The 12,446-nt window shown below is 40.0% G+C and overlaps 1 protein-coding gene across 2 annotated transcripts in view; it reads right to left on the bottom strand.

Annotated features, from left to right (window-relative positions):
* Positions 1-2,046: 2,046 nt before the first annotated feature.
* mllt1a (MLLT1 super elongation complex subunit a) overlaps positions 2,047-12,446 on the bottom strand; it is a 24,170-nt gene continuing 13,770 nt past the window's right edge. The window contains exons 7-12 of one of the 2 annotated variants that reach the window (XM_042006435.1): positions 12,243-12,333; positions 10,623-10,734; positions 10,237-10,336; positions 9,603-9,677; positions 8,486-8,557; positions 2,047-8,323 (exon numbers count right to left, since the gene is read on the bottom strand). In XM_042006435.1, the coding sequence (XP_041862369.1) occupies positions 8,195-8,323; positions 8,486-8,557; positions 9,603-9,677; positions 10,237-10,336; positions 10,623-10,734; positions 12,243-12,333 (579 nt within the window). In that variant the 3' untranslated portion in view covers positions 2,047-8,194. The remainder of the gene's footprint in view (positions 8,324-8,485; positions 8,558-9,602; positions 9,678-10,236; positions 10,337-10,622; positions 10,735-12,242; positions 12,334-12,446) is intronic. The other variant, XM_042006437.1, reaches the window with a different exon arrangement.

Raw genomic sequence — 12,446 nt, 5'->3', positions numbered from 1 at the left:
TTTTTGTGGCACAGAACAGCTGAGAGTTACTGCGCTCTCTCAGCAGCAGCTCTGCTTTAAACCCCGCCTTATAAACAATTTACACTGTTTTGATTGGCTCCAAGATTGTGTTTCTTGCTATGTGATTGGCTGCCACTGCTGTCACTCTGTTGAGCGCTGCGCTACCGGTGGTTGCTTTCAGTCAGAACGGCAGAAGAAAAAAAGGACGACATCAGGAGGTATTTTGGCAGGTGTTAAAGTTTAAGTTACAAATAGATTATTTTCAAACTTTTTTACCCATTGTGTCGTTAGTGATGGTGATAATAGCAGCCACTAATAATAATAATAATAATAATAATAATAATAATAATAATAATGATGATGTTTGATACAGATCCCTGCAAAAAAGAATAAAAAGACCATAATAATTTAAAGATGGGTTGCAATTAAAATGAGAAAAAATTCAAATTTCCTCTGCATTTCCTTTACATTTCCTCTAACATGACAAACTCTATGCAGTTGCAATCAGCCAAAATGATCACATATAGAATTTATTATTCAAAATCATTACAGCTGTAAGGATGATGATGTACTGTGTAACAATGGTTTATCATGATTAAAGACATATTATATATAAAAATGATGATCTGTTAATGGTGACATTTCCCTTCAAGGTTTCTTTAAATTGATTAATATAAGTAGTGGATTTCTTGTAGTGAGGGATTAAAGACTCTTCCCAACAGTTAAAGATGCAGGTACAACTTCTGATGAAGACGTCAAAAACGTTTTTTGTTTTTTTTTTTGCTAGACCTTGTAAATGCTGTTAAACCCATGTCAAGGGTCGACAGATCCAAGAACATCTGGTTGGGATCCCAAAATATTTTTGGGTAAGTTTACATCGATTGCTGGTTTGGGGGACTTCTGTAACAGTGGACACTGGGAAATGTTGTATGTTTGTGTGGGTGTGTCCATTTGGATGCACTGTATGTGGGAGAAATAGACCAGGCTCAAACAGTTGTGGATATGGTAGTTATCTGTAGTACAAATTACTCCTGGTCAGGTGAGAGTGTAGTTGTCATTCCAGTAATTCCTTTGAAAATAAGGAATATTTTACTCTACATGCATTATTGTCTCTCTAGTCTCTGGGCCAGTATTGGTTTTGCAGTTTCATAACCCCTCCTCCCTGAGCAACAGAAATCATGTGACAAGAAGCAAATACTTTTGTGGTAAAGAGTAATTAGAGTAGTCTTGCATGTCACTTTTTCTTCAAAGTGTTTTTCTGTGTTGCAAAAAAAGAAAAGCAAGGCCTTTAACCAACAAATTGGTCCAACATGGCAGCCCACTGCTCTCTAGTGCAGTGGTTCCCAAACTTTTTGAGCCACAACCCTCAAGATAACTTACGCTGGTGTTCGCAGCCAAAATATGTTTATTTGATAAATGTAGGCTATATTTTTAATTAATTAGTTTATTTTTTAACAATGATCTGGCAACCCCCTGAAATTATCTTGCAACATTTAGCTTGGGAATCTACAGACGGGTCAAATGCAGAGGCTAATTTCTCAACTGAGATAATTAATAAATGTTAAAAAGGGACACCCCACACCATCACATAAAAACAGCAACAACAGTAAAATGCATATTTATTAAAGTTTTCTAATACAGCTCCCTTATCGTCCCTGAAGAGCCAATTGAGTTCCCGTCTGATGGCAGGCCTTTCTTAAAAGCACACATTCTGACTTGTATTGCAAATGATGCAGACATCTGCTCAGTGAATCAGCATCACTGTGACCCTGAACCTGAAGCATCTAAACAGCATTCAGAGGTCGTTAACTTCATTTTCCATTGCTCTTTTCCTGCAGAGACATGTCAAAGTGGTTTCTACTAATAAAGGCTGTTAGTTTGAGTTTATCGATCAGTGTTTGCCAGCAGACATCCCTCCTCATAGTGCCATTATGGCCAACCTGCTGCTTGTCCTTTTAACCCCAAAGATCGCAGCGACCGCAACATGAACTTTCCGTGAACTCTTCACCGGGTCACACAGCAGTCAATGATCAGACACACGGGGACAACAGTACTTAATGACTTTATTAATAATATGATTTCCAAATAAAAATTAACATTAAAATAACATGTTTCATCCTTGTTAACGACTTGCATCACATGGCCACATGGTGGCATCGCAATGCCAAGTGTTTCTTTTTAAAAATACCAAATTGTTCTTCTGCTATCCAGTTCATTTGTTCTGCCCGTTGTTGCTTTGACCACATACATGGAACACATTTCATACTCAACCCTCCCCATCCCTCCCCCTTTAGCCCCATTAAAAAAAACAAAACAAAAAAACTAAACCTTTAGAAATACAGACAACCTTGTCCCCTTGTCACAGACACATTATGACACCACTGACACAGGAAACACCCCGTCTGCACATGCCCCTCCCACCCACCTCCACACATCTGCAAGGAACCATTTGCTCTTTTACTTTGTCTGCTAAAGATCCACACAGTAGATAATCTACCTTTGTAGTATCATACACATATATATAATATAGTCTCAGCTGAAATGTTCCACTGTCACAGAGTTAGAAAGTGAAGGGACTGCTGTTGTTTTTCTGTCTGTTTTCAATAATATTACAAATTCTGGGTCGTATGATCACCTTTAAGGATTTTTTGTTTTTGTCCAATGCATGACTCTTAAACACTACAGTACCCATGATCCTCAGCTCAGTTGAGGAAAAATAGTCCATACAAGTAAGAAAAGTATAAACTTAAAAAAAGAGTTGATTTTAAAATAATCAAGGCACCATACATGCTATATTCAATCCGATCCAAACTGCAGTTGTGTTTTCACCAAACCTTTATCTTTACAGCTTGTAGCAATACATCCTGGGAGTAATTAAGTTACAGATTTTTAATTATTTATTTTTATTAATTTCCCCATTTCTGGCTAAAACAAATGACACTTTTACCACCAGAACAGCTTCCCTCACTTTGCAACTTTGTATCCTATGGTGCGTTTCTTCATGCTTAAGTTATCCCTAAATCAAGTGACAATGACACTCCTATGAATGCGTACAAAAATCAGAGCGAGCCATACATGACACAAGGAAGAAAAAAACAAAACAAAACTGGTGTCCTCCCTTCTGGTCCAGTTATTTGTACTCAAAGCAGAGGGGGACAACGTTTCGTTCATCCAGCAAAGATTTTCCTACACCAGCTTCTTCGTGTTCAGCTGTCATCAGAATTCAGAAACACAAAAAACGTACAGAGAACATCCCCGCATAACAACATCATGCCAAAATTAGATTCAACAGGCATGTTTGTTGGTGAAAGATGACAACACATGCCAAAGTAAAGACAATTAAATAACAAAACCAAAAAAGTTGGCAAATAAAAAAACTCAATTCATATTGTATTGCATGTAAATATTGTATAAAATCCTTAAAAATACAGTTTAGGTAACTACTTAAGTACTGAAGTCATCACAGCCAAAAGTGCAGAGGTCCATAAATAAAACATTGACTGTGGATAGACAGAGGGGCTTCGCCCCCTCGCCGCCACCACCAAAAGGGACTGAATGAGTGCCTGGTCAAAGGTCAGAGTTCATGAACTAGGACTTAAAAGTTCCCACATCGGTGCACAGAGAGGAGGACAGAAAGTTGTTCTTCATCAACTGACGAACACACTCGCATACGTCACTCACACAGCTGCAAAGTTAGTTCTCAGAAACCACGGCCTGAAGTTCTGTTGACAGAGGCACACCTTGAGGAGAGGAAGGTGGCACGGAGGGGAGAGGGGGGAGAGGGCAGAAGGGAGGTTACTGCAGGGCACATAAGGCGGCGTGGATCCAGGTTTTCTTTTCTTTTTTTAAACTGAGAAAAATTTCCGTGCTCAGACGATGTTTACAGTAAGAGGGTGTGTACATGTGGTGGGACAACAGGAAAAAGAGGGCCAAGTATTAAAGCTATTAAATCGAAGTGTCAGAATAAAAACACCATCAGCAGGAAGATGAGGAGGCGAGGAAGTGGACTGCTTACCAAAGGACTGTCCCACAGTGGGCTGGTGTGTCTGCATTGTAAGCCTGTGTGTTTGAAGCCAAGAAGGGCCAAAGGAATTAATACATGAGGGGCCTGAATCATGAAGCAAGTTCATCTGTTTCTGGAGGTTTTGCAGCTTCAGAAAAAGACTATAAACTGGTCTCACAAAACTGGCTCCTGGTTGTGTTAACCCACTGCCAGTTGCAGCCAAATGGATCAACGGTAGTGTCACTGATAATACGGTGAAACCGATGGTGAGATTTGGTCAGTGCAACAACAAAACACGAGGGAGTTACAAATATAAAAAAAAAAACTAAAAACAAGAAGGGGATATACAGTAAATATAAAAAAGACATAAAAATACATAATAATCAAATAATACAATAATCAAACCTTAAAATACGCTACAACTGAAGAGTTGGTATTATATTGTACAGAGAATATCTAGAGACTGTGCTTCTATGTTCACTGATATGGAAAGCTAAAGAGAAAGTCTGTATACAGTATGGTTCAACAAAAGTTATTGCTCATTATTTCATGGTTAAAAAAAAACAAAAACAAAACAAACATCTACATGCCTGTCAGACCCCCAGTATTTATCTGGTCATATTTAAATTGCAGTAGGGCTGTATGATGTTAGGAAAACACGGAACATGCGATGTCATTGCTGAATATTACAATGATATGACTAGCAATACATAAATATTTCAATAGATGCTAATCTTCCTCTAAAATGGGGTGCAGCCCTCATTAATACACCTGTGTTTGTCCTGTTTAAAGCCAGAAGCCTTAGCGATATGTATACTGCAATAATGTTACATTTCTGATATACTGCGCAGTCATAAACTATAATCAAGTTGTTGAAATCAGAGTGCAACATCCACTGTAACCATGACGAATCTGCTAACCTAATCATGGCTTTCAGTTATTTATTAATTCATTTGATAAGTGCCTGGGATTTATTAACTTCGTCTCATACATCCTAATAAAAAGACTGCACTGAAAACAACTCGACGTAATTACCTAGGTGCTCATTTTTAGTGTGTAGATGTAAATTTGTTAAACTCATGATTGTCACTTTGATTTCTAAAACTGTTCAGACCCAGTTCCAGTGTGATCCTCTGAGCTGCCGTAATGGAGCATAATAATCTTTGCAGTACCTATCAGTGCATTAAAAAGGTTTATGTTGATCATGTTGGTAGCCATGGGTAGCATGCTTTGCACTATATGTTAGAAATTGATGGGTAGAATAGGTGCAACCACTTGTTTTAGTTACAGCTTTTAGGCCATGTAGATGGATGGCTCTGCAAAATGGAGGCATAGGTATAAGGGATAAAATTAGGAATTTGGCTTTATCTCCCTGTTTTTCTCAATTTATTTCCTGTGACATCCTTGGTAGAAGAAGGCCAGTAAACCTGCAGGTATGTTTTCAGTGCCATTTATTTGTCTTAAAGAGTATGCAAAAACTGCCAGGCCAGATAAAATCAAAGTTGAAGGAGGATGGTTAAAGGAAGCCTCATAAAATGTTGGTGCATATCCCAATTTCCTCTTTCAAAACTAACTGACAGACTTAAGCATAAGTCTGGTAGCCTGTCAGCATATTTGTAAGATAAATAACAAGCAACTGAAGTGCAGACATGACAAAAACTGTTTTAAAACACTGTCCACCACAGAGGACACACAAGTTTATTTACCAACTGCTTGGGGTTGTGATATATGCCAATATCGGCCAGTGTCAATCAGAGTATAATCTACTGCTTTCTCTAACAAAATCATACAATATTTTAAAGAAAGAAGAACAGAAAACTGTTTTTGCTGCTAATTAATATATTAAATGTGTAAAGAAAAGCAAATCTACAATGTGCAATGTTGTTTATGCTCATTATTAAACCAACTAAGCCATGAAGCTGATGCTCACTAATCTGCTAGTTGGTTAATGGGAGCCAGTTTTGTTAAACCTTTAAAGCGAGTTATCCATAAAGAGTCTGACTTCTCGATTCAGGCCTCAGTGAAACAATTCCAGCCTCTGAAGGGAGAGAAATGAGAAAAAAAAAAGTTTTCTTTGCTCCTTGTTCTGCTTACATGTCCATTATTGTTGCTGTGTAAGTGCTTGCCATCCACGTATCAAATGCCCCACCATTAGTTCAAACGATTGAAGCTGCTTCAAGAGAGAGCCCGGACTCTTTTTTTTAACAACAACACTCTCACAAAACACACAAAGCAAAAACACAGCTGGCACAGCTCTTACTAGAGCTAATTAAACTGAGAAACTACCACAGTCAACTGGTGCTTCCTCTTAAAAAAAAAAAAAAAAGTAAAAAATCCTAAACCTAATCTCAGAGAGCAAGAACACAAAAACATGACCACCCATCAATGACGAATCACCATCTAGCCGGCTCCATGAACAGAGATTTTGATAAAAGGAAAACAGCCTTAAAAGACACTGGAAGGGATGGAAGCCATTAAGACAATACTGGATTTTCAGGCATCCCAATTAACACTTGTTTCCCCAAGGGGGGTATTGTAGGGGGGGGGGTTGGTCTTGAATCTGTGTGGGCATGACTAACAGACCGCGCACCCCCCCTCACACTGCAAGTTGCAGAAAAAGGCACTAGAGTGGGGCTGTTGCTAGCCTTAGAAAAGTAAAAGTGATATACATTCATAGCTCACAGGTTATCTTAACCGCAGTCTGGGAATAAATACACAAAATGCACTTGTAGAAAAATAAAACATAAAAAAGCGTGGCCCCTATTTTACTCTTATTTTTGGATTCTGGGAAACAAGTATGGCTACTTTTTCACGGCTTTTTAAACCCACCCTCCCCTACCCACCACCTAGAAAGGCAATTCAGGAGTGATCCTCCATCGCTCTGGTCGCGAGCAGTCGAGCCCTTTCATGCACGCCATTATAGGGAATAAGGGAGGATGGAGGGGGGAGGTGTAAGGGGCCTTTTTGAGGGAGGGAGGGGGAGTTGTTGGTAGGAGGTCAAGGCTCAGCTTTCAGTGTGAGGAAGCAGAGGGGAAACTCAACAGAACATGTTTTCAGATGTTCAGATAACAGAAAAACCTCAGCAGTCTCACGCAGACACACAGCTGACATCTCAGTGTTTTCATGTACAGTGAAGTGGAAGAAGCAGAGGAAATGTTCGTTCTTCTACCCCCCTTTTAGCACGTACAAGAACTTTAAAAAAAAAATACACACACTTTAATGTACTTGCTAACAATTTTCCTTTAAAGACTTTTTATATTTAACACATTTTCATTCATTCTGAGCTTAAACACCAACCCAGACTTGTGAGGCCATTTGAGGAGTTCAGTTAAATGTCAATCATAACTGATGACACAAGGTCAGTGTCTCCTCACGTCTGTTTGAGTCAGTTAAACTAAAGTTTTCTTTTTTTCTGACTAATAAACATATGTGCTTGCAACTACATTAAAGTGTGCTCTAAAGTCACATTAAGTCAGTGTTTTATGCTAGCAATCGATGCTAAATAGGGGGGCTAACAGTCAAGTGCAACCTAAATGTTTGTTGGCATGCATGTGTGTGTTTGAGGAAGGAACTGAAGCAGCTGTTCATGATCAAGTTTAACAAACAAAGAGAAGTCAGTAACCACAAAGACAGCATCTCTTTAACCTCAGAAGACACACACACACACACATACATACACACACACACACACACACACACACACAAACACAAAACTCAAGAATATGTTGGGAGAGAAATGAGCTCCAGCTGACAACAAGGGGGAGGGAACTGGAGTGTTCTGCCAAGTAAGGAGTGTGGATGTCAACGGGGAAGAAGAGGAGAAGGAGGGGAAGTATTAGGTTTGTAAAGGCGGAGCAATATGAGTGCAGGAGGGTGAATGAAAGGGGTGTGGGGTGAATTCCACAGCTCTGCACATACTCAAGACAAGAGATGTGTAGTGAAAATCCTGGCTATAGACGGAGTACAGATTCTGTGGCATTCCCGCCCTCGCCTCCTCCAGTTTTCTCCCCAGGGCCATCCGAAGGTGGTGTTGTGTGCTTGCGTTTGTTCGTGTGGTAGTTGGTTGATGCTTCAGTCGGGCTTGTGAAAAGGCTGCGGCAGATTTGGCTGCTCGTCTCCTCCTTAAAGAGCAGACGTTAATGGCGAGGCTACCTCCGCCGCTGACATCCACACACCGGCTTCTGCTTCCTGTCACGTGGCCGTCGCTTCCAGGTAGCTCTGTAGTTTGCGGACAGTGGACTCGTCCAGTGAAAAGAGGTCAAAGTCAAAGGTGGTGTTTGTCACATTGAAGTGGCCCGTCTCCTCGATCAGGTTGACAATCTGACAGAGAGGTGGGTCAGTTAGTATGACTGCTAGTCTGTTCATCTTGGTGACAACTGCATACATGATGCAGGACATTTGTTTTTCAGTTAATACCAAATGTTCCATCATCTCCACATTCAACGTTATATTAATGTTCAACATAGAGGAATGAGCACACACCTGCTGGAGGACGTTTCGCTCCCTTAATGCCATCAGTCTGCGGTGGAGGTCCACCAGTTCTTCCGTGTAGGCCTGCAGGAGTTATGAGGGAGATGTAGGAGGTCAGTGAATAGAGTTTATAAATGCACTGGGAAAGTCAAAATTGAGTGGATGAGAAGTTTGCCGCTATGATTTGGTTTTCTTGCATAGTGGTTTTATGTTGGGGCATATTTGTGAATCTAAAAATAAGCACTTGTGGCTTTTAACACAATCTGAATTTCAAAGTATAGAACTAGGTCTTGAACACATTTTACCCAGTCACAACAGTCTTACAGGCCAACCATAAGAGTACTCTATGGAAACACTTTAAGATAAATTCCAGTTGAGATGGTTGTTGGATACTATTTAGAACAGATGAGAACATATGATGTGATTGTTCATTGCGGGTGCACTATGCCATGCATACACTTGGTGTCAAGTATCGCAGATGTTGATAATCCATAAAATTAACATACAGGATCAATGTTCATGGAGCCCAAGCCAAACGGATATTTTAAGAGCTTGCAAGGTACAAGGGCTTTGTCCATGAACCACAGCGCAAACGGATGAAGCACGTTAGGTGACAACCACGATAAAGAAAAACATCATGTGTTAGCAACTCCAGTAGGTGATGTGAAACAGAGAGACTACCAGCAGCAGTCAATAATAATCAGCGATGGAAAATTAAGAAGCTTTGACAGGTTAAAAGAGCTTTTGAAACTTTCAGCACCAACAAATCCGTAGAGTCTAACACAAGTTACAATAAATGCCTGCCACCGGAAAAGAACAATTCAATCTAAATATTCCCGTGTGTGTAAACTTCCAAACAAAAGGATTTTACACAACAAGTTACTGAATAACTAAACTGATTAGATGTGTCAGGATAGGTCCACATAACTTCAGGAAATGACTGACTGATCAATGGCTAGGCTTCACACACTCAATACACATACTCCATCTTGTAAGAAAAGTGAAAGAAAAGCCTTTGCCTGCACAGATAAATCAATTCACTGGATAGTCTTGCATCCTGGATTCATTGAACATTGGCTGAACGCAGCATGTGTGAGAGTTGAAGTGTAAAAAAAAAAGTTTGATTTACCCTTCCTACCTTGTCGTATCCCTTCTTCATCACCTTCTCTGAGCGAAATGAGGAATCTGGACTCTTTCTGACCACCTGCAGTACAGAGAAACAAGAGCAAAAGAGACACAAAGCAGGAAAGGAAGCATTAACACAAAGCTGGTGATGTGATACCAGAAAGACTATCTGGGACACTTCTGATATTTAATAAAGCTGAAATGTAAGTGGAGCCCAGTGCACTGCTAAAACACTGCAGGTTCTTGGAGTCTCCGCTGAATGGCTTAAAGCAATTTGAGCGGAGCAGAAGCCAAAAGTGTTTAACTTGTGTAATTATGATTTGATAATGTTCCTCTCACATTGCTCCTTAAACATGCAGTAGTAAATCCCCAAGTTGATCTGACTCACTACACAAAAATAAAAGAACAGAAATCAAGTAGCAATAATTACCCTGAAGTTAATCTGAAATTAAGTGTATTTTCTTCCCTCCTTCACGAATAATACTTTAAAAATACAATAATACAAAAATACACACAGTGCACTTGAGATGGATCAGAATTGTTTAACAGTTTTAAATCTCCTTCATATAACGGTGCGTTAACTGTTTATTATCCTGTTTAATGACAGCTCAAAGTAAAGTGGGGTATGTTTGACTCACTTTGTTATTGGAGGAGCTGTGTTTCTGTGGGGGTGGGGCGGGGTCTCGACTGGGGCGGTGTGAGCCGTCACTGCTGTCACTCTCGCTGTCCAGGCTGAGTCTGGCAGGGGTACAAGGTGAGGTCAAGGGTCAATCACACACTGACTGACAGACAACTCACGGTCTTACTGCTTAGTGTGGTACGTGCATCTGTGCATGTGACAGTTTTAGTTACTTTTGGCTCTCTGTCTCGTTAGTAAAGTGACTAAATTAGACTAAAACCTAGAACAAAATAAAAATAAAATTGGATTAGTTAAATCCAGAAAAGAGATCTGTAAAATGTAAAATCGCTGATCTTTTTTTTTTTTTTTTAAATCGCTGATCTTGATGTAAACTGGGAGACAGACCGAGAGTCGCGGTTGGCTGGGTTAGTTTTGATGGGCGTCTCTTCTTCTGAGCTGCTGTCGTCATCGTCCGACTCTTCTGACTGGATCTCTTCCACCATGGATCTCAGCGGGCCTGTGGAAAAAATAGCGAGTCACACAACCTATTGACTAATCCGGGCAAATACTGGAAGTAAACCGTCCACCATTTTTGCGGTGGCACTTGTGTGCCTGACAGAAGTTATTGTGAAGAGAATCGGATCATTTTCTTAATGCCACTGCTTACTTCTTAACAATGTCAAGGAAATCTTGGAGGACATGCGTGGTTCTGGTTTGCTCAGCAGTGGAAAACTTGAGTTGTGGAAAAAAACTGAATGCGAAGAACATGGACCTTTAATTCACAAAGATCCCTGTCTGAGACCTCGGTTTACACAGTCTCCCTGGGTGGGCAGAAGACAGGGATGCTCCACAGAAGTGGGTCAAGAATAATAACAGAAAGGATTTTATTCCCAACAACAGCAAGTTTCAGTGAAAAGTTGTCAATCCAACACTAAATTCTGCGTTTCCACTTTGCTGTCAAGCTTAGGGTGGTGCAGTTAGTCAGGTTTTCTATGCTAGTTATTGAAAATGGACTAAGGGACAAGGGGTTGCTGCTGAGAGTAAAATACTCATTTAGGAGATAATGTGAAATGTTACTAAGCGCAGACCTGCTACGTGAGGGGAAAAAAACATTTGGACTTTCGTTCTAACCTCAGTTTATTGTAAAAGCGTGAAAGTTGCGTGATAGGTTTTATTGTTAAAACGTGACACATGAAATGTCTTTGTGTTTTCATCTTTAAATGAGGAAACTACATACAGCAGATCAGAAAAATGTCTAATTTACAAAACCTGATTACGCTGTACTTCATGCTGGACTGAGACATGATGACATTGGACCCTTAAACCAGACATGTTGGTAACTTTATTTTCCCTGCATCTCATATAAAATATTATATTCTAGTTTTCAGAAGACAGCTATGAAATTGGCATAACTGCTGGTACATGTTAATCAAGAGCAACACACACAGACTGCATGAGTGTGTGCAGGCAGGTTTAGGTTGCTCAAGCTAAGTGATTGATGAAATAATCTTGAATACCTATGATTAAAATGAAATATTTCATTTATTAGGATCATTAGTCTGCAGTGGTTGACTACAACTAAACGATGGCTAGTACAGTAGTATTACACTACGGAGATGAGAAGGAATGTCGAATGGACTTTTATCCCTGCCTTTCTGCTTTCACCATTCTGGTTTTTGTCCTAACAAATGCCTAACTAGCACAAAAAACAAAATAACTTCAAGATTGGCAGATAAGATACCTTCATCAGTGACTGTGAGCTACTGCCTAACGTCGTCAGTCCAGATATCCATTCTGCTGTCAGTGTCGGCAGACAGCAGCAGATACAAGGTTGCCACCACAAAAATGGCGGCACCACAAGATGGTGCAACACACAAAGCAGACGTCACATTGGTCTAAATTTGCTTGACTAAAGGTCTGACCATTTGCATTTTTTACAACCAATCAACTCTAAACTTAGAGCGGCAATTTGTTTAATCCAAAAGAGCCATCTGAACAGTGCTATCACACTGAAACACTCTTTACCTTGTCCTTGTTTCTGTACAGGCTCAAAGTCTGAATCTGAACTGGAGTCAGAACTGGAACTGGAATTGGAGGGACTCGAAGGAGCCGACTGCTGTAAGAGAAGAAAAAAAAAAGATGAGTCAAACAGAACAGAGATAAACCAATGTGGGTTTTATCTAGTGGCTGGTGTCTAATGCTAGCATCATGTTATCACTTCTTCTGCTG

The sequence above is a fragment of the Melanotaenia boesemani genome, chromosome 14 (assembly GCF_017639745.1).
Source record: "Melanotaenia boesemani isolate fMelBoe1 chromosome 14, fMelBoe1.pri, whole genome shotgun sequence".
NCBI lineage: Eukaryota > Metazoa > Chordata > Actinopteri > Atheriniformes > Melanotaeniidae > Melanotaenia > Melanotaenia boesemani.
Note: the sequence above shows the minus strand (reverse complement) of the source record. Positions and strands in the feature narration are given on the sequence as shown.